The following is a 20,784-nucleotide window of genomic DNA, read 5'->3' on the forward strand; positions in this document are numbered from 1 at the left end:
TTCTGCCATGTTTAGTATGTTTAGTTGCTTTTTGTGTGTTTACTTATGTTTTGTGTGAATCTATGCTTAAAACATTGAGGACAATGTTTGATTTAAGTGGGGGGGGGGGTAACTAAGTATATTTAATGCAAATTCGTGGGATTTTATCACCCATAACTTCAAATGTTGTTCCTTGCTGTTTTAAGGTGTTTTTAAGTTGTTTTAAGAATGTTTTAGTATGTTTTGTTTTTATAACTCCGAAAATCACATAAAAATTTGAAAAACATGTTTTGAAAAAGCCTAAAGAGAGTGTTTTGAGTCGTTTTTGTGTGTTTGTGTCTTAGGGTACCTTCCAACACAATGATAAGGATTTGGTTTGTAATTGCATGACTGTTAAAAAAGAGTTATAAACATAGAGAAAAGTTTGATTTACTCTTGGTATATGCTTGGTTATGGTTATAATGTATGACTTCACATGCAATCATAAAAGAAAAATTCGTTTTTGTAACATGCTTGAAGGAAGGAACTCAAACAAACGCTACAACCCTGTGAGACTCGAGCCATTACTTTCTTTGGAGAGTTATTTTTCTGTGATTCTTTGTTTTCTAAAGTTGTTGCATGATCTCATTATTCCTTGCTTGGTTGCTACTTAGAATGCAATTGTATCATGATAGAACTAAATGCTAGAACTTATATCCGTTTCATTCAAAGCATGACATTGAATTACATAACATATATCAAGATGAAGTTGTGTAGTTGCCATCATAGCCAAATAGCCTTACTTCCCATATTTCGTATATGTTGTAAGTTTTAACCCCGTTGAGCCTTGTTTAGCCCATGTTCTTTGTTCACCCTTATCATCCTCACCTAGCCTAGATTAGGACCATCTGTACCCTTGTTCTTGAAGCATAGTAAGCATGACGGAAAATGAATTCCTTTTGAGTTACATTTTGCAAGAAAATGAGTGTGGGGGAGTAAAAGTTTGTTCTTAAGTTTATATGTATGTTTTGAGATTCAAAAGAAAAAAAAAAAAGAAGAAAAGAAAGAAAAGGAGTGAAAATAAGTAAGAATGAACTCACAAGCGTTGATGGTTGAAGAAAGGGTCCAAAAAAGTTGAATATGGCCCTAAGTTTTGTGTGATTCCCCCTTGGGTGTTCAAAGTTGATTTTTGCGTTCTAAAGGGAATTCTAAATGTCTAATTCATTACTTTGCTCACTGTTGCTTAAAGAACCTTTGTTTTCCATACTCCTTCTTTGTTATCCAAACACCCCAAGCCCCATTATAACCCGTGACTTCAATCTTGAGTGTTATGTATTTCAATTGTGGAGTTTGAACTTGGTATGAGCATATGGTGTCACTGGTTCTCGCATCTAAGCAGTAGCATTCCATTCATGAGATCATATCTAAACATGCTTATTAACTCCAGAAATTGCTTCCTTTGAAATACATATATGTGAGTGTTCGTTTTTATGTTTACATCAATCTTCTCACATATAACTAGTTTAGGGTGCGTAGTCAGAAAATCTGAGTGAAAATTGAGTGCATATCTTGTAAGGAATTGAGCAAATTCTCTAAGGCATGTTACTACATTCAAAATATAGTTTTAAATGCTTAATTGTGAACTAGTATGTGGTGACTATGATTAAGAATGTACTTAAGTGTAAAGAAGGCTAAAACCTGTGGGAATAATGATTTTTAATTTGCCATGTGCATTGGAAATCCCTGAGACGATTGTTGGAAGGTGTAGGTTGTGTTGTGTTCGTTTTGTTTTGTTTTTGGTTTCTTTTGTTTTGTTTTGCTCGAGGACTAGCAAAAGCTAAGTGTGGGGGAATCTGATAGGAGCATATTTAGGCGACTTACTTAGCTTGTTTTCGTGCATTTATATTGTTAATTCCTAGTTGTTTTAGTAGTTTAAGCCATTTTCGTGTGTTTTTAGGTTCATATGGCTAAGGAAGCAAAAAGATGCATTTTGGAGCAAAATTGGGCTTGGAATGGATAGCATATGCTTGGAGCCAAAGTGTTGGACGAATTTGAAGGCCTTGTATGCACTTTGGACATAAAACAAAGGGCCTAGCCCAATCAAACAATCCTTTGAGCCATGCAAAACCTCTAGCCCAGTCAAACAATCCATCAAAGCCATGCAAAACCACCATCCACACACACTTCACACAAACCACAACCCTTAACCGTACCTTCCCATTGCATTTCCAGCATTCCACTTCATCATTACACCACATTCTCCCTCTTTAATCCACATGCATTCATCATCATTCACTCTAGTTTTAATTCACATGCAAACACATTCATTCTCCAACATTGCACATGCACTTTGCCTTTCATCATTGCACCACAAATCAACCACATTCACACATCACCCATTCACCCTTTGCTGTGCATCACTCCCATTCTTTAATCCAATTCAGCCATTTTAATCATTCAACCATGCTTTCCCATTTCATTACTCATTGCACATGCATTCACACCCCTTTAATCCACATGCTTTCACAACCTAATTCACATGCACATTCAATCAAACACAATTAATGCCGTGAGTTCCCCCCCTAACATTTCCAGCTTTTCTTCATCTTTGCAGCCACACTTCCACATGCATTCCCTATTTTCCTAGCTGTTTTTCCATCATTATTTCATCCACATGCAATCTCAATCATAACAGCCACATTCACTCTTAAACAATCATCCACATATTCTCCCATTCCCCCTATAAAAACCCATGCATTCATACACAAAAACACACTCTTCCATTTCAGAAAATCATCCATTCACACACACAAACTCCCTTTTGTGCCGTGCCTTCCCCATCAATCCATTCTTCCATCTCCAACCACTCCCCACTCCATTCCACATACACCTAAAGCCCTAAACATTTCCTTAGACCTTGTGCCACAACGAAGAGGAAGAGAAGAGTGCCTAAACGTTCATACAATTTAAGTTTGTGTTGTTGGAATGTTTAGGTGTTTCTTTGATTTCAAAGTTATGAGAAACTAAACCCCCTTTAGCTAGGGGGTGATTCGAAACTATGTTTATATTTGCAATATGAATTGATTAACTTTCGTTGGAATTTCATAAGTTGTGGATTCAATTTGTTTAACCGTTTGATTGATAACTTATTTATGAATGTTTATTAAGAATGCGCGCTTAATTTTCATGCATAAATATGACGCTAGAATATAAGTGAATTTCACCTAATCGTTATGAACTTATATTCACAAGTAGTGGAGGTTGCTTATAAACAATCGCGTTAAATGAATTCTTGGCACTAGTTTCATGCTCATCATAGTAACGAATGCCTCGTCAACACTTATAGTTTTCATAATGCTTAATGATCTTTGATTGTATCTTTATTGTGCTTTTCACGTAAAGGACTTTTGGAGAATGTGGTGAATTGCGTTGCGCTAACCCATCCAATTCATTAACTTAAGGAGAACTTGACGGTTAATTTAAGCGGACCTAATTAACCCGGGGTGTGGAGTTTCATAACTTATCGAAAGACCAACTGAAAATCAATCTTGTATGCAAGTGTAACATGTGTGGAGAAGAACCCCTTGGCTATTCCATCATCCATATTTTCATCACATTCATATTTACATTTTGCCCTTAATTATATTCTGTCCATTTAATTTAATATCGTCCAAACACATTTCCCCCATATTTCGTTGAGTCTTAATCATTCGTATTTGTTTTATTTTTGTGTCTTTAAGCATTTGGAGTCATAAACACTTCCAAATTCGTCTAAATCAAGTTCTAGTTTCTGTTTAAGTCAATTTGATTGTTTTAGGCAGTTGAATATTTCAAAGTTATTCTGAGTCATAGTAGTCTTGTTAAGAGTCTTTACATTTAGTTTTTGTGTTTTCAAGTCAATTCAAAATAGATTAGCACCCCTAGTTAATCCCTGGTTAGAACGATCCCTACTTACATCATTACTACAATTGTCACAAATAGGGTTTAATTTGTGTGCGTATAAATCACGCATCATGCGCTCTAACCAATGCAATTACGCTAACGTTTGATCTCAAATTGTTTACATGTTCAAGTATACAATTTGAGGCCTAAAACCCACCAACTTGAACTCAAATATGTTTATTTTTTTTACTCAAATATGTTCTGTTTTTTTTTTTTTTTTTTTTTCTAGATTTGGCTATTGTTGGGGGACATTTAGGTCGAGGTGGACTTAGACTTTGAGAACATCCTCTTGTCTCCCTTGGTACGGGTTCGTAACAAGTCCCGAGATATCTCGAAAGAGTTAGCTTGTCTTAAGAAATACTCCGGTAACATCAATGGCTCGAAGATAGCATGAAAGATCGAGATAATGACTTGCTCAAGCGAAGCGTGGTATGTAAGTTAGAAGATTATCAATTTACATGAGAGAGAGGAGGTTGGCATGGTTGCATGACATTCCTAGTTGCATGTTTTAGGCTTTCCTAGGGTGTTAGCAAGGCTTGTGGAAATTGCCAAGGTTGCATCAATGGTGATGATTGAGACTTGGAGTATGCTTTTGGACTAAAATGGAACTTTTTGGGCTTCTTTCTAGGTGGTTCTCTTGCACTACATTTTCTCTATCTCCTCCTCTCTGTTAATCTGAATCCCCTTCTAATGGCTTCTCTCCCTCCTTATGTACGTGAAGGTTTCTTCTCTAGGTTTCAAGGGAATATCCCCTTGTGGCTTGGTCTTCCTCTCCTTTCTCCCTAGCTATCCTATTATTTCCATTTTGGTGTAAATTAGCTGCACTATTGAGACCTACAAATTGCTACTTCCTGAGGCGCAGCTTTCCCAGGGGTGGCCTTCTGCAAGTGCAAATCTGGTAGCACGCTTCATGGCTTTTGCATGTTAGCTATCTGTGCAAGCTGGGAAGGGAAAGTCAGCATCAAATGCTTGACTTGCTTGGCTTAACATGCATTTAATGCAAGAAACTAGTTTAATCATAACCAAGGGGGTTGGCTTTGCTAGGGAAAAGGATAAACTAGGCTAGTTCTCTCTCAATGATGCCTGCGTGAAATACAAAGGGTATGGCCTTGGATCTTTTGGCTCCCAAGCAACCCAAAGCCTTCTATGACCCCAATTTCACGTAGCCCCGATAACCTTCCATAACCATCCACATCACAATCCACTTGGCAAGCCCCAAATATGCGACTTGGGCTTAACATGAATTGTGGCTAAGGAAGCATGTTGTGAATATCCGGTTTAAACATCGTAGCATGGCATGTTGGTAAATATATTCCTCGTTGATCCTACGCCTTGGCATGTGTTTGGGCTTGAATATAGGCTTTGCATAATAATTGGGCCTTGGGACTTGGTTGGATTGGAGCGTTACAGTTTTGGGCCCTAACAACTATAATCACCATCTCGACGGTTAGATGATAATTACGTTACACATGTTAATATTGTATGTAATTTGTAGTCTTCACTGGTGGGAGAATCGTAGCTGACTAGTTCCGCTTCCTACTCGGCTTCTGCACTTGCATATCCCAGAGAGAGCTCCACAGCTATGGCTGCCCTGCCTTCTCTCCAAAACCCCTATTTCCTATCCCTTAAACCTCTCTCACAACTCTCCACCTCCGTCCTCCCCGACCAAGCCCGCTCCTTTTCTTCGTTTTCTACCTTCTCTTGGCCTCCACGACGTCGTCTCAGGCTCAGAAGCAGACCGATTGCTGCCTCTATTAAGGTAAATTTATATATCCTATGTCTTTCAGTACACTTTTTTCTTTTATTCAATTGCCCATCATCTGTTTGATGAAATGCGTGAATGGGTTGTTCTTTGATTTAGGAAAACTTGGGTCTTATAAGGAAAACTTGGAGTGATGTAACTAGTTTGAACAACTGGGTTGTTCGGGACTACTACCGCCTTGTGAAGTCTGTAAATGCTCTCGAGCCTCAAGTACAGAGTCTCTCTGATGACCAGGTTTGGTGGTTTCGTTCTGTTTGTTTGTTTGTTGTATTGGATTTCTTTTGGCTTTTTGAAAACTGGGTTGTTTTTGTTTCTTGTAGCTTACTGCTAAAACTGCGGAGTTCCGGCAAAGGCTGGGAAAGGGGGAGACACTTGCTGATATCCAAGCTGGTTCCCAATCTTCTCTGCTTACTAGAAGATTGTCCATTATTTTAATTGGATTCTAAACTTTTGGAGTAATTCTGTTTCTTGAATTATAATGTTTACAGAGGCTTTTGCTGTTGTTCGTGAAGCTGCAAAAAGGAAGCTTGGTATGCGTCATTTCGATGTGCAGGTTTCCTATTTCTCGCTCTCATTACGTTCATGATTACATTTGCGGTTGTACATATAGTTTCTACATATGTAATTTATGTGTAAATTGTCAACTTAATATTTTTGTTTGTTTATATATGTTGTCAATGTTAACACCAGATTATTGGTGGGGCGGTGCTTCATGATGGGTCCATTGCAGAAATGAAAACAGGAGAGGGAAAAACGTTGGTTTCCACCTTGGCGGCATATCTTAATGCCCTGACAGGTGAAGGCGTTCATGGTATGTTTTCTGTGTTGGATCTTATAGAAGAATTTTATTTGTTTGCAAGTGTAGTTGTACAATGGGTGGAATGCCCAATTGTTTGTACTTTTCCTTATCGTGTACATTTGTCAAAATTTAATTCCATAATTTGCTCTCTGTTGAAACAGTGGTAACCGTAAATGATTACCTTGCACAACGAGATGCTGACTGGATGGGTCGTGTTCATCGCTTCTTAGGCCTTACTGTGGGTCTTGTTCAGGTAATTTCCTCTCCATGTGAATTTGTATGCAATAGACTTGATTCCTAATTATGAGACATGGCGGCCTGCAGTTGTTTAACTTGGATACACTTCAATTTATTTATGTATTTAATTCAATGTTTATTTGAGTTCCTATTTGCAATGTAGAGGGGGATGACAGCTGAAGAAAGGAGATCCAACTATAGCTGTGACATAACATACACTAATAACTCAGTAAGTCATTTCTACTGCTTGTTGGTATTATTTGCATTACTCTTTGTGGTAGTTGCATAGAAACCTTTTGTTTTTCTTTCTAATGTTTGCTAGTCATGGTGTAGATGATTACTAGTTAGTTTGTTCCCACCAAAACAAAAGAAGAAGAAAATTTCTGTCTTCCTGATATCTCATTCATAATGATTCACTCAGGAACTTGGTTTTGACTATCTACGAGATAACCTTGCTGGAAACAGTGGACAGCTTGTTATGAAATGGTACATCTCAAATAATTTTAGTTCATAAATACATGTTTTTTTATTTATTTCTAATGTCAGCAGTTTTACTTTGTAAAAACAGGCCAAAGCCATTTCATTTTGCAATAGTTGATGAAGTTGACTCAGTTCTTATTGACGAAGGACGAAATCCATTGCTAATTAGTGGGGAGGTAAATTTTTTGTAAGGTTTCCATTTTATATTTTTTATGTTATAATTTGAATGCTGATTTTCTTTTCTTTTAATAGTAGCTTAATCTGGTATGGTAATGTGTAATTTCATTTGTAAAAAGATCTCATTGTTGTACACATTCATTATTAAATTTTGTCCTTCTCAGGCTAGTAAAGATGCTGCACGCTATCCTGTGGCTGCTAAAGTGGCAGATTTGCTTGTGCGAGGAATTGTGAGATTAGTCTTTCCTATTATTTTCAGATGAACTTTCTGCAGCTATTCATTTTTTTTCCCACACACACATATATATATATATAGGAATAGGAGGGAGAACTTCTGAAGGGGATCCTGCTCCACTGTCATGGAGTGGGATACTCAATATGTCGTCAATGTGTCATCCCTAATTCTGTATTATTGATATCATGTCGATATGGTATTGATATGTTGAGAATAACTTTTATGTTTCATAATCACCAACATTACAGCATTACAATGTAGAACTTAAAGATAATTCAGTTGAGTTGACTGAAGAAGGAATAGCTCTTGCTGAGATGGCCCTTGAAACAAATGACTTGTGGGATGAAAATGATCCTTGGGCTAGGTAATGATCAAACTCAACCGTTCTTATACAAATTAAGCCCTGTGCTCCATGTTTACACATAACACAGAGTGATAGGCACATAATAGACCTTCTCCGTTAAATTATCACAATTGTTTGACCTACCATCAGCAATTATTAGCAAGTACTGAAGTTTAAAATGTGGCCAATAGGCAATCAAGGTGTGTGTTTTTGTCTCAACTTATCTTTTTAGCATTGAAATTTGAAATATGTAGATTTGTGATGAATGCGTTGAAGGCTAAAGAGTTCTATCGTCAAGGTGTGCAATACATTGTCAGAAATGGGAAGGCTCTCATAATAAATGAGGTATGATTTATATTTTTATTAGGCAGACTATTATTTACAAAAGATAAACTGTGGTATGCATCATAATTTTAGGTACCCTAAGTGAATTAAGGAAAGACCAATTCAACATTTCTCTTTCCTCAATTGATAAGTTGATTATCCCAAATTCCATTTTTATAAATTTTGAGTTGTCTTTGATCCAATCATTGAGTGGCTTATATTGACGACAGAAGGAATAGAATCATTGAAATAAATGTGGATAAAAAATTCATCGATGGTGCACTTTATAAACAAGTAGAAATTAAGTGACTCATTAGAAACTCAAAGTTCTTAAAATATTTACAGCTGACTGGCAGAGTTGAGGAGAAGAGAAGGTGGTCTGAGGGGATTCATCAGGCTGTGGAAGCTAAAGAAGGCTTGAAGATTCAGGTACATCCAAACGTTTGGCAACTAGTACTTGAAGGTTTTTTTTTTTTTTTTTCACTGCAATTCATTACATGATGTATATACCATCCTAGTTCAAAGTTGTAATATCAATGTACTTGTTAGGCTGATTCGGTTGTTGTGGCACAAATCACTTATCAATCTTTATTCAAGCTCTACCCAAAACTGTCAGGAATGACTGGAACTGCAAAAACGGAAGTATGTCTGTTTACAAGCATTCTGATGTATTTTTCAAAGTAAATTTTTTGCTTAACTTGTATTCGTAATTGCATATTCATGTAGATCTACCCTTTAATAATTTCAGGAGAAAGAGTTCTTGAAGATGTTTCAAGTGCCAGTCATTGAAGTGCCAACAAATCTTCCAAACATTCGTAATGATTTACCAATTCAAGCTTTTGCGGTAGGATATTTAATGCTCACCCTCAAGTATATCTGATGTCTATAAATTCTATACCTCGAAATTCCAATAAACTCTATCGTCAACTTGACAGAAGGTTTCGGTTTGTATTATTTTAGACTGCTCAAGGAAAGTGGGAATATGTTCGTCAAGAAGTGGAGTACATGTTCAGACAGGGGCGTCCTGTTTTGGTTGGAACTACCAGGTAAATCTAATTTAATATGTTTAAATTCTTGCATCTGGTTCTGTGATAATAGAGCGGCTGCCATGTTATAACCTTCTTATGTGTCAGTGACTCAGCAATCATATGCATGTTAAACTTTAGAAGTTTTGTACTTTGTGACCAAGAGGAGTTTGCATTATATCATTGATAGTCAAGCATTTTTTGGTGCCTTTTATATCATCCCAGATGCTGAATTATATATCTGTTTCGACTTTTATAATTCTCCTGGCCGTGTATGTTAGTTACTTAGGTCATGGTGGAGGGTTGAATCAGAAATATATAGGAATTCGTGATTCAGATAAAGCTGCTGAAACTTTTTCAGTCTCTATTTCAAACTTTGTCATCATGGTTATATCTGTGGAGGCATGTTGTTTCATGTGCTTTTGTAAGAATTCTAATGGTATTTGGACCAAATGGCATATCGTTGATCCAAATGACTTGTTTATTGGATTAAAGTTAAACTAAATCATATTTACACTGGATAAGTTTATGCATGAGGAGGAGATACTAGTATTTGGTCGACTTCATGTCTTGAGTATGCAGAGGTCAGCAGATTTATAACTATGATCTCTCATTTTAATAATGCAGTGTTGAGAATTCCGAGTACTTGTCTGATCTGCTAAGGGAACAGAATATCCCCCACAATATTCTAAATGCACGGCCTAAGGTTTATTGAAATTTAACTTGATTGGAGCTTTCACATGGCGGTTTATAAATTTTTATTAGTTAATCTCATTGGACAATTTGGTTTTACATTGCCGTTGTGTTTATGCACTTCTCTCATCAGTATGCTGCAAGGGAGGCTGAAATTGTTGCCCAAGCAGGAAGAAAATATGCCATTACCATTTCTACCAATATGGCTGGCAGAGGCACTGACATAATTCTGGGAGGAAATCCAAAAGTAAGTGCCTTTTTCCTTGTTAATTTATTCTAAATGAACCTACACATTATTTTCAGGAATCTATTCGAACATGTACTTCATGCATATGCATCTATCCTTTACTCTAATGCATCTTTGTCTGGACTCAGTGTGGATAAGTAGAAACTAAACAGTGGTTTAATTCCTTTTGTTCTTGCAATGACTGAAGATGCTTGCAAAAGAGATCATAGAAGACAGTTTAATTTCGTTCCTGACACGAGAAGCTCCAAATGTTGATGTTGATGGAGAGGCAATTTCACAAAAGGTGATTCATTGTTGATCCTTGAAGCTGCATGCCATTTTGAATCTGTTTCTAATTAATCATTTGTTGTAGGTATTGTCCAAGATAAAGGTCGGTCCATCATCATTAGCTTTTCTTGCTAAGACAGCACTAATGGGTTTGTGACTCTGCTCTCACCAAAAATATTTTATGCTTGTACAAATGCACATTAGTCATCAATCTGTAATCATAATCTTTTAGAGCCTGTTTGGTATCATTCTTGGATCCAATTTTTTTGTTTTTTGAAACCATTGGGTATTAAGTAATTTAGTTAGTTTCATCTTCTTTGAAAAATATAAACTAGTTTCCAATTAAAATCCGAACAACCTCTTAATATTCTCTTATGCATCGTGCAGCCAAGTATGTTTGCAAAAATGAAGGCAAGAGCTGGACATATAAGGAGGCAAAATCTATGATATCAGAGTCAGTGGAAATGAGTCAGTCAAAAGATTTGAAAGATTTAGAGACACTTGTTGATGAACAGTCAGAGATGTACCCTCTTGGCCCTACAATTGCACTTGCTTATCTATCTGTTCTGAAGGATTGTGAGGTACACTGTTTTAAAGAAGGGTCTGAAGTAAAAAATCTTGGGGGTCTTCATGTGATAGGAACTTCTTTGCATGAGTCTCGCAGAATAGATAACCAGGTGATTGTTTTTGGCATACATTTTGTAGTCATATTTATTTACCATTTGGTCATGAAGAATGGACTAATGCATGAGCTAAATATAGTTTGATGTGGTCATCCAATTCCATTTTGGGAACTGCCAAGAGTTTTCTTTATATATTGGTTGTTTCTTTCGTTTGACAATTTTTATTTTGATTATCATGATAATGTTTTTTGTTTTTACTACATTAGCTTCGTGGAAGAGCTGGAAGGCAAGGTGATCCTGGATCCACACGATTTATGGTGAGGTAATTCACTGGTCAGCGGCTTAGGCTTACATGGATTCAGTATTCATATGGTTGCACAAAGACATGATTTGTGGTGGGTCTATAGCATCTGTGGTCTGTTCATGTCTATTGATATTATCTTGTAATAAAACCTTACCAAGTTGTCATAGCTCACTTCTGCTCGGTCAACATTGCTTCATCTCAATCAATGTAATGGCCAGTCAGACTGGTTTATTGATCATGATTTCAGTCATCTTTATTGTTGGTTCACACTGGACCATGCAACCTTCTGTTCCAACTGGTGGTTTTTGCAAGTCTAAGAGCTGGCCCACATTGGTCTTGAACTGCGCATGGCTGTAAAACTCATGGTTTCATTATTCCGTACCTTATTGTTTGTTCATTTATGTAATAGCTTGCAGGATGAGATGTTTCAAAAGTTTAATTTTGACACTAAGTGGGCTGTGAGACTTATTTCCAAAATTACAAATGATGAGGATATGCCAATTGAAGGTGGTGCAATTGTTAAACAGGTAATTCGTGATCTCATGTCAATGATGTTCTTATCCGTTTCTCTGATATTTTAAGCGTGCTTGGCGACCTCTCAGTTAATCATCTCACACATTATTGTTCACTCTCTTTTGTTTCTAAAAGTATCTGCTTAATACTTGTGAATTTTAGCTACTGGCCCTGCAAGTTAATGCAGAGAAGTACTTCTTTGGCATAAGGAAGAGCCTTGTTGAGTTTGATGAAGTTTTAGAGGTAATGCATTTATGAATAACACAATGTCTTTATTGGAGTAGTAACTGCTGCACTATTTTCAAACATTGAGCAAACTTGTTCTTAATCACATTGATTTATTATTCAGTTTTGAACTTTCGTCACAGGAGAGCAGTATAATAAACTTTGTAATCCCTAAATTTCCATGAGGAGTAACCATTGGACATTGTATCCCTTTTCTACGATTTAAGTACTAAATCAGGTATATCTTTATCATTAGTTAGCAAACTTTAAGTGATGCGTTGTGCAGGTAAGTTACTTGCATAAATTCAAAACTGGAAAATAGGAAAAAAGGGTCCTTCTTACTTGCATGTCAAGCTTAAATGATGATGACCCTTGCTTACTTGTGTTGTAAGTATCGTGTTTAAAAATGGGAAAAACAAGACAACTCGGAAATCGAAAACAAAATAACCAAGATAAATAACACAAAGCATTAAAGTGGTTTGGCTATATGTGCCTACGTCCATGCGGCAATAACAACGATCTTTCACCATATCAATAATGAGTACAACGGATAATCTTGCCAAGCCTTTAGGATTAAGACTTGACCAAAAACCTGAAAGAACAAGAACAAGAAATACACTCTACTCTTATCTCTTTCTTTTCTCTCGCACACAGTTTGCCCTTACAATATTCTGTCACTCTAACTCCTTGAGTGGTATACAATTTATTTGCTTGCAATAGCCTCCTAATATAGACAAGGTCTTATTCAATAAGGATTACTAATCCTAATTGGAATCTGGTTATGAATTCTTCTCCAATTGAGAAACCAACTCTAGTTGGGAAAACAACTCCAATTAGGTAAACAATTTAAACTGGGTAAACAATTTAATTGGGTAGACAACTTCAATTGGGTAAACAACTCCAATTGGGAAAACAACTTCAATTGGGTAAACAATTTAATCCTCTAAGACTATAATTCCTAATAGACTCAGGACAACTCATCATGGGCTGGAAAAACCCAGCATCTTGTTCGTTAAATTGTGTTGTTCCCTTTTTCCAGGTTCAGAGAAAGCATGTCTATGAACTTAGACAGTCCATTTTAACGGGTGATGATGAAAGTTGTTCCCAGAACATTTACCAGTAAGTTTCTGAGTCCCACACTCAAGGTACTCATTTTACAGTAGCATGCTTGTTTGAAGTTACATCCTTTAGCCGTTACACAGTACTTGGATATTGTTAGTGAATGTGTGTTTCAGAGAAGGAACAAAAGAAAAAGGGTTCACCGGGTTATAGAAAGATTGGTGATAACTTGTAATTTAATTTTCAGACCTCTTTCCTTTAGAATTCTTGATACGTAAAATTAGAATGGAGTGCCCAGAATGCATAACTGAGTCATTATCTACCTGAAAGTAGCTTTAGATAATTGAAAACTATTTTAGTGTGAGACTCTGAAGCATCGGAAAACTTAAGCTTGCCGAGTGTGACAACATTCAGTACTCGTGTTCTGAAAAGTGTACAAGTGGCAGATAAAGCATGCAATTGTATTGCTAATTGTTGCTACTTTCTCTTTCTTGGCCTGTTTCATATTTTATACCACTCTGCTTGATTTGTTAAAATCTAGCTGGGTTCCACTTTCTTGTTTTTACTAATTTCTCCCATTTAATTTAATGTCCAAATGATTATAATTTAATATGTTTTTACAAGTTTCAAATTTTTTGCAGCATCTTTGTTGTTAATTAACTCATTGAAAGTCGTTAATAGGTACATGCAGGCAGTGGTAGATGAAATTGTCTTTGGAAACGTTGATGCACTGAAGGTAGTACGGAATTTCCAATTGGTTGTTGTATACTTCTATCCCCTAATTCGTCTTACTGATTCCCTACTGCTTAATAGCATCCAAGAAATTGGAATTTGGGGAAGCTTTTGAAGGAGTTTATGACAATTTCTGGGAAACTACTGGATGGTAAACTGATACATTTGTATCCCTTTCCTGCATTTCCTTGTTTGTTTAACATGAATCCTCATGGAATGGAGCTTCTCCAGATTCATTTACAGGCATTACAGAGGAAGTTTTACTAAAGTCTCTAGCAGACTCACATGAACTAAACTCTAGAGATATTCATGACGTTCACCTTCCAAACTTGCCAAGACCTCCAAATGCCTTGAGAGGAATCCGCAAGAAGAGCTCTTCATTGAAACGCTGGCTTGCTATATGCTCTGATGATATGACTAAGTGAGTGAACTCTCTGCTTGTGTGTGCGCGCTCCCGTCCCTCACATACCCATAATTTGGAATGCTTCGTTTATTTTGTATCATTTCTGTTGTTTCTGTTTTCCTTTTAACAATATTATGAGTTTTATCATTCCCTGATATGTCTACTTTAGGAATGGACGGTACCATGCTACTACTAGCCTCCTCCGCAAATACCTTGGAGATCTTTTAATTGCTTCATACTTGGATGTTATTCAAGAATCTGGTTATGATGATGGATATGTTAAGGAAGTGGAAGTAAGAATCTTCTCTTCGATCATTCATTATTACTTTTTATATCTATGGTAGTTGGTGAAGGTAAGTGATTTTCTCACACACTTTTTAGCCTCTTACACACCCTTGTTTAATCATATCTGTTGATTCCGTTTGACTTATTCAATCCGATGCCCCATAAATAAAGATGGGTGTTTGAGAAGCTAAACGGGTGTGAAATCACTTCCCTTGATGAATGCTAACGTTGATTTATTAGCTTATCATTATTATTGCGTTTGAGAAAAAAAAGATTTCCAGCACTCTTAGGTTGGAATTTGTGTCGCTATATGGTTAACGTAAATATGATGCATGCTTAATGGTTGTAAACAAATGGGTTTGAGTTTGCCCTAAAATAGTAGTATTTTCATGAAACTTCGATGAGAAGATTTGTGTAAAAATTCCAGATTTGCTTACATATTATCTTACCAGATGTTTATCTGTTTTTATAATTTTTGTTTTAATAGTTAATTTCCTTGACTAAAATATTGATCTGAAAACAGAGAGCAGTTCTTGTGAAAACCCTTGATTGTTTCTGGAGGGATCATCTTGTAAACATGAACAGGCTCAGCTCAGCGGTATTCTTTAATCTTTTGTCGATTTAAATCTCAATTAGCTTGGACAAAGTCACGGGCTTACATGGAATATCTGGCAGGTAAACGTAAGGAGTTTCGGGCACAGGAATCCTCTTGAAGAATACAAAATTGATGGTTGTCGATTTTTCATATCTATGCTTAGTGCAACACGAAGGTTGACTGTAGAATCACTTGTGCAATATTGGTCATCCCCAATGGAGTCCCAAGAATTTTTTGTATCATAAATCTGGGTTTATTGACACATCAATTGTACGTATCTGCTCTATTATTTTCTTCATTTTTCTTTTAGGTAACAGTCTGCCTAAATTCATTACATATTCTTAATGACTCCTGTTAAAATCTAATCGTGGCTGCAAACATAACTACAGGTAAATTCGTAACAGCTATCGTCCCTAAAGGATTTCATGCTTCGGATGTATGGTCTTGTAGAATGGTCGCTGCAAAAGAACGTGGACTGCATCTTAATGGTGCCCGTATGTCAACTGATCTAAATTCTTGGCAGGTCAAAGGATTTATATAAAGGGTTATAAACCTTAAACTTTTCAATAGATTGGTCGATTGTTATATTTTGTTTGGTATCGAATACACACGGAATGTGGTTTTATATCCCTTTTAATATAAACAAGGGTAAATTACACTTTCATACCTCATGTTTGGGGTATATTTCAATTCCTTACAACATCTTCAAAACATTTCACTTTCATACCTTAAGTACTATTTTATTTCAAAATAATACCTTCGTTACATTTTCCATCCATTGATTTGTTAAATGCTGATGTGGCTGCTACATATATGCAAGTGCCTGCCAAATGTTTGCCACGTGGCAAATAAAAATAATTTTTTTAAAATTTTCTCAAAAAAAATAAAAAATAAAAAAATTTGAAACCCATTTCTGCAAGAAAAAGAAGAAGAAGAAGAGGGAGAAAGAAAGGAAAAAAAAAAAAGTTGTCCATCCCCACCCCCCCCCCCCCCCCCCCCCAAACGACCTAGAAGAAGAAGAAATGGGTTTCAAATTCCTAGAACTGGATTTCAAATTCCCAGAACCCAACCACCCCCCCCCCCCCGCGCCGGCGACCCTCGTCCCGTCCCCCCACCCATCTCCCCACCCACCTAGACCCATCTCCATTCCTCCCTCTTCTTCTTCTTCTTCTTCTTCTTGCAGATGTGGGTTTCTCTTTTTTTTTTTTTTCAAAAAAATTCAGGTTTTTTTTTTTAAAATTAAAAAATTATTTTATTTGCCACGTGGCAGACATTTGGCAGCCACGTGGCATATATGTGGCAACCACGTCGGAGATATTATTTTGAAATAAAATAGTACTTAAGGTATGAAAGTGAAATGTTTTGAAGATGTTGTAAGGAATTGAAATAGACCCCAAACTTGAGGTATGAAAGTGTAATTTACCCTATAAACAAGTATTTTGCAGTGGCTGGCCGGATAAGTTTCTGCTGATGATGTAACTTCTAGGCTTGCACTAGATAAGTGTTGCTTCATTGAACAAGGTTGCATGTTGTTGGTGATGAAAAGATGCGAATGGAGCCGATGGATTCCTTCTTGGATTACATGGAAAATCCTCATTATTATGGGGATTGGCTAGCCAGCTCTCATCTCTAAGAATCTCCTGTTTTAAGGATCATTTAGTGAATTATCACTGTAGATTTCGAAATTGTTGTTGTCATCGAAATGTATAAGGACAAGCGGTTCAGTGAAACAACACTTAGCTTTATGGTTGATCGAGAAGTCCTTACAAACTGCCAATAGTAATTGGCGAGACCAAGAAAGTCTCGTATTTCGCAACACTTTGAGAGTTTCTAATTTTCCATAGCTGCAACCTTTTGGGGATTGACAAGAATGCTATCTACTGAGATCACATATCTCAAGAGGCCTCATCTAAACAAAACTAGCACTTTTTGAATTCAATGTAAAGCTGATTCTGATTCTCTTTGAATTTGATCAGAACTGATCGTCGGTGTTTAACATGTTTGGCTTCATATCAGAGTTTGTTGATGCAAAAAATCGGGTGGACTGTGGAACAACGTAAAGTGGTAAGTTTGTGACCTTCGCAAGGTTGTTCCGGTCATTATGTGTAGGAATGGTTTACAAATGCCAGACGGCTCCATACTTGAACATGCTCTAAAACTCGGGTTCAAAGCAAGCAACAATGAAAAGGAGTATAAGGCATTCTTGGCAGAACTCAGGATCACAGAAGAGCTCTAAGTAAGAGAGCTACTGGTTCATTATGACTCGATGCTTATAGATAATCAAGTCACATGGGATTAAGCCGTCCATCATCCTACAATAGGGCTCTACCTAAGCAAGGTTAAAACACTCCTCTAAAGATATGAAAACTACAAAAATTACGTAGATCCCAAGAGGAGAAAACAAACATGCTGATGCACTAGCCAAGATAGCTTCAAACGTGGATTACTCCCTTCGACAAACAATCCCCTTCGAATATTTGAAAATCTCAAGAATCCATGAAATATAGTCGGAGGTCATCGTTGTGATCGATGCTCGAGAAAACTGGATAGATGAAACCATCGACTACATACGAGACGAGACACTACCCGAAGATCGCCAATTAGCTAGGAAGTTGGTCCAAAAAGATTTAAGATATTTGATCATCCGCGTAAAGCTCTACTGAAGCTCCTATTCCAAACCTTATACTCTATGTGTTACGCCAGAAGTGGGCTTGCAAATTCTAAATGATATTCCACTATGAAGTATGTGGAAACCATGTTGGAAGAAGATCGTTGGCCCAGAAAGCAATGACTACAGGCTACTATTAGCCCATCATGCAGCAAGACGCAATTAGTTACGCCCAACGTTGCGATAAATGCCAAGGGTATGCTCCTATGAACCATCAACACGCATAAGAACTCAATACTTTGACATGTTCATCTCCTTTCATGTAATGGGGTATCGGCTTAGTAGGACCTCTTAAGAAAACCTTAGGAAACATATAGTACTTGATAGTGGTAACAAATTACTTCTCGAAATGGATAGAAGAGAAGCTTTTAACAAGAATCACTGTCGTGTTTGTTAAGTCCTTCGTTTGGAAGAACATCATCTGTCGATTCAGGATCCCCCACACAATACTGATAGATTACAATTTACCAAGTCCGAAGTTATAAATTGGTACAAGAAGTTGGGGGTCCATGATCTTACCTTCACTCCGATGTCACATATTGATCAAGAGTATTGTATTAGAGAAAGACCGTATTGCTAGATTGGGTAAACAAGACATACTGCAAGGTGTCACTCATGACTTGTGGAAGCCCTGAAGAAGTATAATCACTAAAGGAGAATTGAAAGTAAGTTTCCATAATCGATTAGTAAGAGTTTTAATCACTCACTGCCTCACGAAAAGGAACCTAATGAATCGCACACTGCGTAAGGTAATGATTGAAGGATATAACGAAGATAAATAAGGACAATTAAATAGTTTAATTGTATATGGCAAAGATTAATTAAAAGTTAATTAATCAAGAATGAAATGTTCGTTAGGCCTTAAGTTTGTCTTGGTGTCAATCACACCAATGACTTGAGACCAGTCACTCTCCCTAAGAGAAAACATAGCACGTACTGATCTTAACGGACTGTCAATGCCCAATTGGCAATCCTATGATCAGGAACTTTTAGGATATGTATAAGAAAGAGAATGGTCTCATGAATCTAACTTTTTTAGATCACATTCTCCCAATTACATATTCCTTGGATTTATCGTTTAAACATATAACATTTATATGAGACGGCTTTCAACAATAATATTTTCCCTTTATATTAAACTAGATTAGTTTAACGTGTGCAATTTTCGTAAAGTATGATTATATGATTGGTTTTAGGGCACATTTCCAACAAAAAGGGGATGTTGAATATTATATAACAATTTTTTTTATCTTTTCTTTTATTATGACATTTATAATATTTATATAAACTATTTATAAATAGCTGTGAGCTTTGAAGAATGTACTCTTTACCTTTTTTTTTATTAAGATATTTATAATTTTTTATTCTATTCTTTTCTCTAAGGGTCGTTTCTTCGTTACCTTGTCCCTATTTTATTTTTGCAGAACCTCTTTATATTCTATCTTTCGCCACTCACTCCTTTTCTCCCTTTCTCTCTTTCTCTCTCTCTGCCAGATCCTAAGGAAGGCTGGGTCGCAGAGAAAGGAAGGCTAGGTCGCATCAACTGATTTGAGGAGGAAGGATGGACTCCAATTTTGGGACTTACCATCGGTGTTAGCGGCAAAGGCGTCGAGGCTTTCCTGTTGAGATTTTGGGTGTCAAGCAGAAGCATTCAAATCTAGCATTCTTTCTGCGATCTAGATTTTGACAAAGCCTAGAAATCTGACGAAGAGGCCCCGAATTTTGACAAAGCCCAGAAATTCGATGAACCTCCTGCCGCTCCTGTCCCAGAAATCCGAAAAAGCTTATAGTCAGAGAGTACGGAAAAGAAACATGGCAAGGTCGGCAACGAAGTCGACGAGGTATAATGTGTAATTTATTTAATTGCTAAGGGCCATTTGGGTATTGGAAAATTTCATTAAAGGCCTTAGCGCCTCTTGCGAAATCGGTTTGCGCAGAAGTTGTGGAAGCAAAACTGGGTTTTACAGCTTTGTGTTTTTGGCTTTTTTCACCCAAAATTGTGAAAAAAAAGTTAAAGTTGAATGTTTACCAAACACAAAAAGGCTCCCAACTTTTTTTGAAACTTTTTTCTTTTTTTCTTATTTCAGAAACATCTCAGTACCAAACCAGGGCTTAGAAGTCTCCAACTTTGGAGACTTTTGGAGAATCCATTCTCTAAGAAATCCATAAAGCAAAGAAGCAAGAAGTAGGGCCCTCTCTCTTAGGTGATTAGCCTTTGCTCATGCAAAGAGGATTCATCAAAGGTATAATGTTTCTCAACTCACTATGTTTTGAGTTGAGTCTTAGCTCACCACAACTACGAGGCTTTGAATTTCATAGTTTAAGTTTTGTTTTAAAGTGCATAGAAAAATGCTTCTGCCATTTAATCGTTAAATGCAGGTATTATGTTGCTTAATGAATGTAGTTTTTCAAAAAAATTCCTTCAAGTAGTATCAAGAGCCTAAGTCTAGTAGTTGGTGAACCATTTTGGGTTTTGTCATTCATAGCTTTTGATTTGCATGTTGTAATGGTTACAAGCATGTTCTTGCTTCTTTGAATCTAAATTTTGCTTGAAAATTGCCATCTTAACTGTTGTAGATGTAGTTCATAGGAGCATGAAACTTGGAGCTAAAATTTGTTGCCTTTTGTTTTGGGAAATTCGGCCAAATCCATAGGGTGGATTTTTGGGTTCATGTTGGTCTTGTTAAAAGAGTTTTAAAGTCATATTAGGAACCCCCTAAGTACCCTAGTTTGTTAATATGTTATTTCCCTTAAGTTGGAGAGGTTTTGCGGTGTCTTTGGGTGAAAAATGTTCATGGAACTCTTATGGGCTTTCATGGATGTTTTTAAATGTTCTTGTTGTGTTTTTCATGTTCATAATAGGAATGTAAAGATTTGGGTGTTTGATT

The 20,784-nt window shown here is 36.7% G+C and overlaps 1 protein-coding gene across 1 annotated transcript; it reads left to right on the plus strand.

Moving 5' to 3' along the window:
* Positions 1-5,365: 5,365 nt before the first annotated feature.
* SECA2 (Preprotein translocase SecA family protein) lies at positions 5,366-15,941 on the plus strand. Its single transcript, XM_068483635.2, has 32 exons — positions 5,366-5,659; positions 5,762-5,896; positions 5,983-6,052; positions 6,151-6,215; positions 6,353-6,473; positions 6,623-6,714; positions 6,862-6,927; positions 7,120-7,184; positions 7,267-7,354; positions 7,520-7,585; positions 7,839-7,954; positions 8,188-8,278; positions 8,603-8,686; positions 8,807-8,899; positions 9,006-9,101; positions 9,218-9,303; positions 9,910-9,988; positions 10,109-10,222; positions 10,410-10,505; positions 10,575-10,638; positions 10,877-11,166; positions 11,379-11,434; positions 11,826-11,943; positions 12,092-12,172; positions 13,194-13,273; positions 13,895-13,949; positions 14,027-14,096; positions 14,177-14,366; positions 14,518-14,641; positions 15,157-15,231; positions 15,309-15,498; positions 15,618-15,941. The coding sequence occupies exons 1-31, from the start codon at positions 5,483-5,485 to the stop codon at positions 15,471-15,473; spliced, it is 3,168 nt and encodes a 1,055-aa protein (XP_068339736.2). The 5' UTR covers positions 5,366-5,482; the 3' UTR covers positions 15,474-15,498; positions 15,618-15,941.
* Positions 15,942-20,784: the final 4,843 nt, after the last annotated feature.

This window comes from Pyrus communis, chromosome 15, assembly GCF_041283825.1.
Source record: "Pyrus communis isolate YQ-2024b chromosome 15, ASM4128382v1, whole genome shotgun sequence".
NCBI classification, from domain to species: domain Eukaryota; kingdom Viridiplantae; phylum Streptophyta; class Magnoliopsida; order Rosales; family Rosaceae; genus Pyrus; species Pyrus communis.

Excerpts from the sequence above, each read along its gene's own strand:
- SECA2 (XM_068483635.2), top strand. The coding sequence starts at position 5,483 with ATGGCTGCCCTGCCTTCTCTCCAAAACCCCTATTTCCTATCCCTTAAA. Across the intron at positions 10,223-10,409 it reads TTCTGGGAGGAAATCCAAAA|ATGCTTGCAAAAGAGATCAT; the intron begins GTAAGTGCCTTT and ends CAATGACTGAAG. Across the intron at positions 14,097-14,176 it reads TTCTGGGAAACTACTGGATG|ATTCATTTACAGGCATTACA; the intron begins GTAAACTGATAC and ends GAGCTTCTCCAG.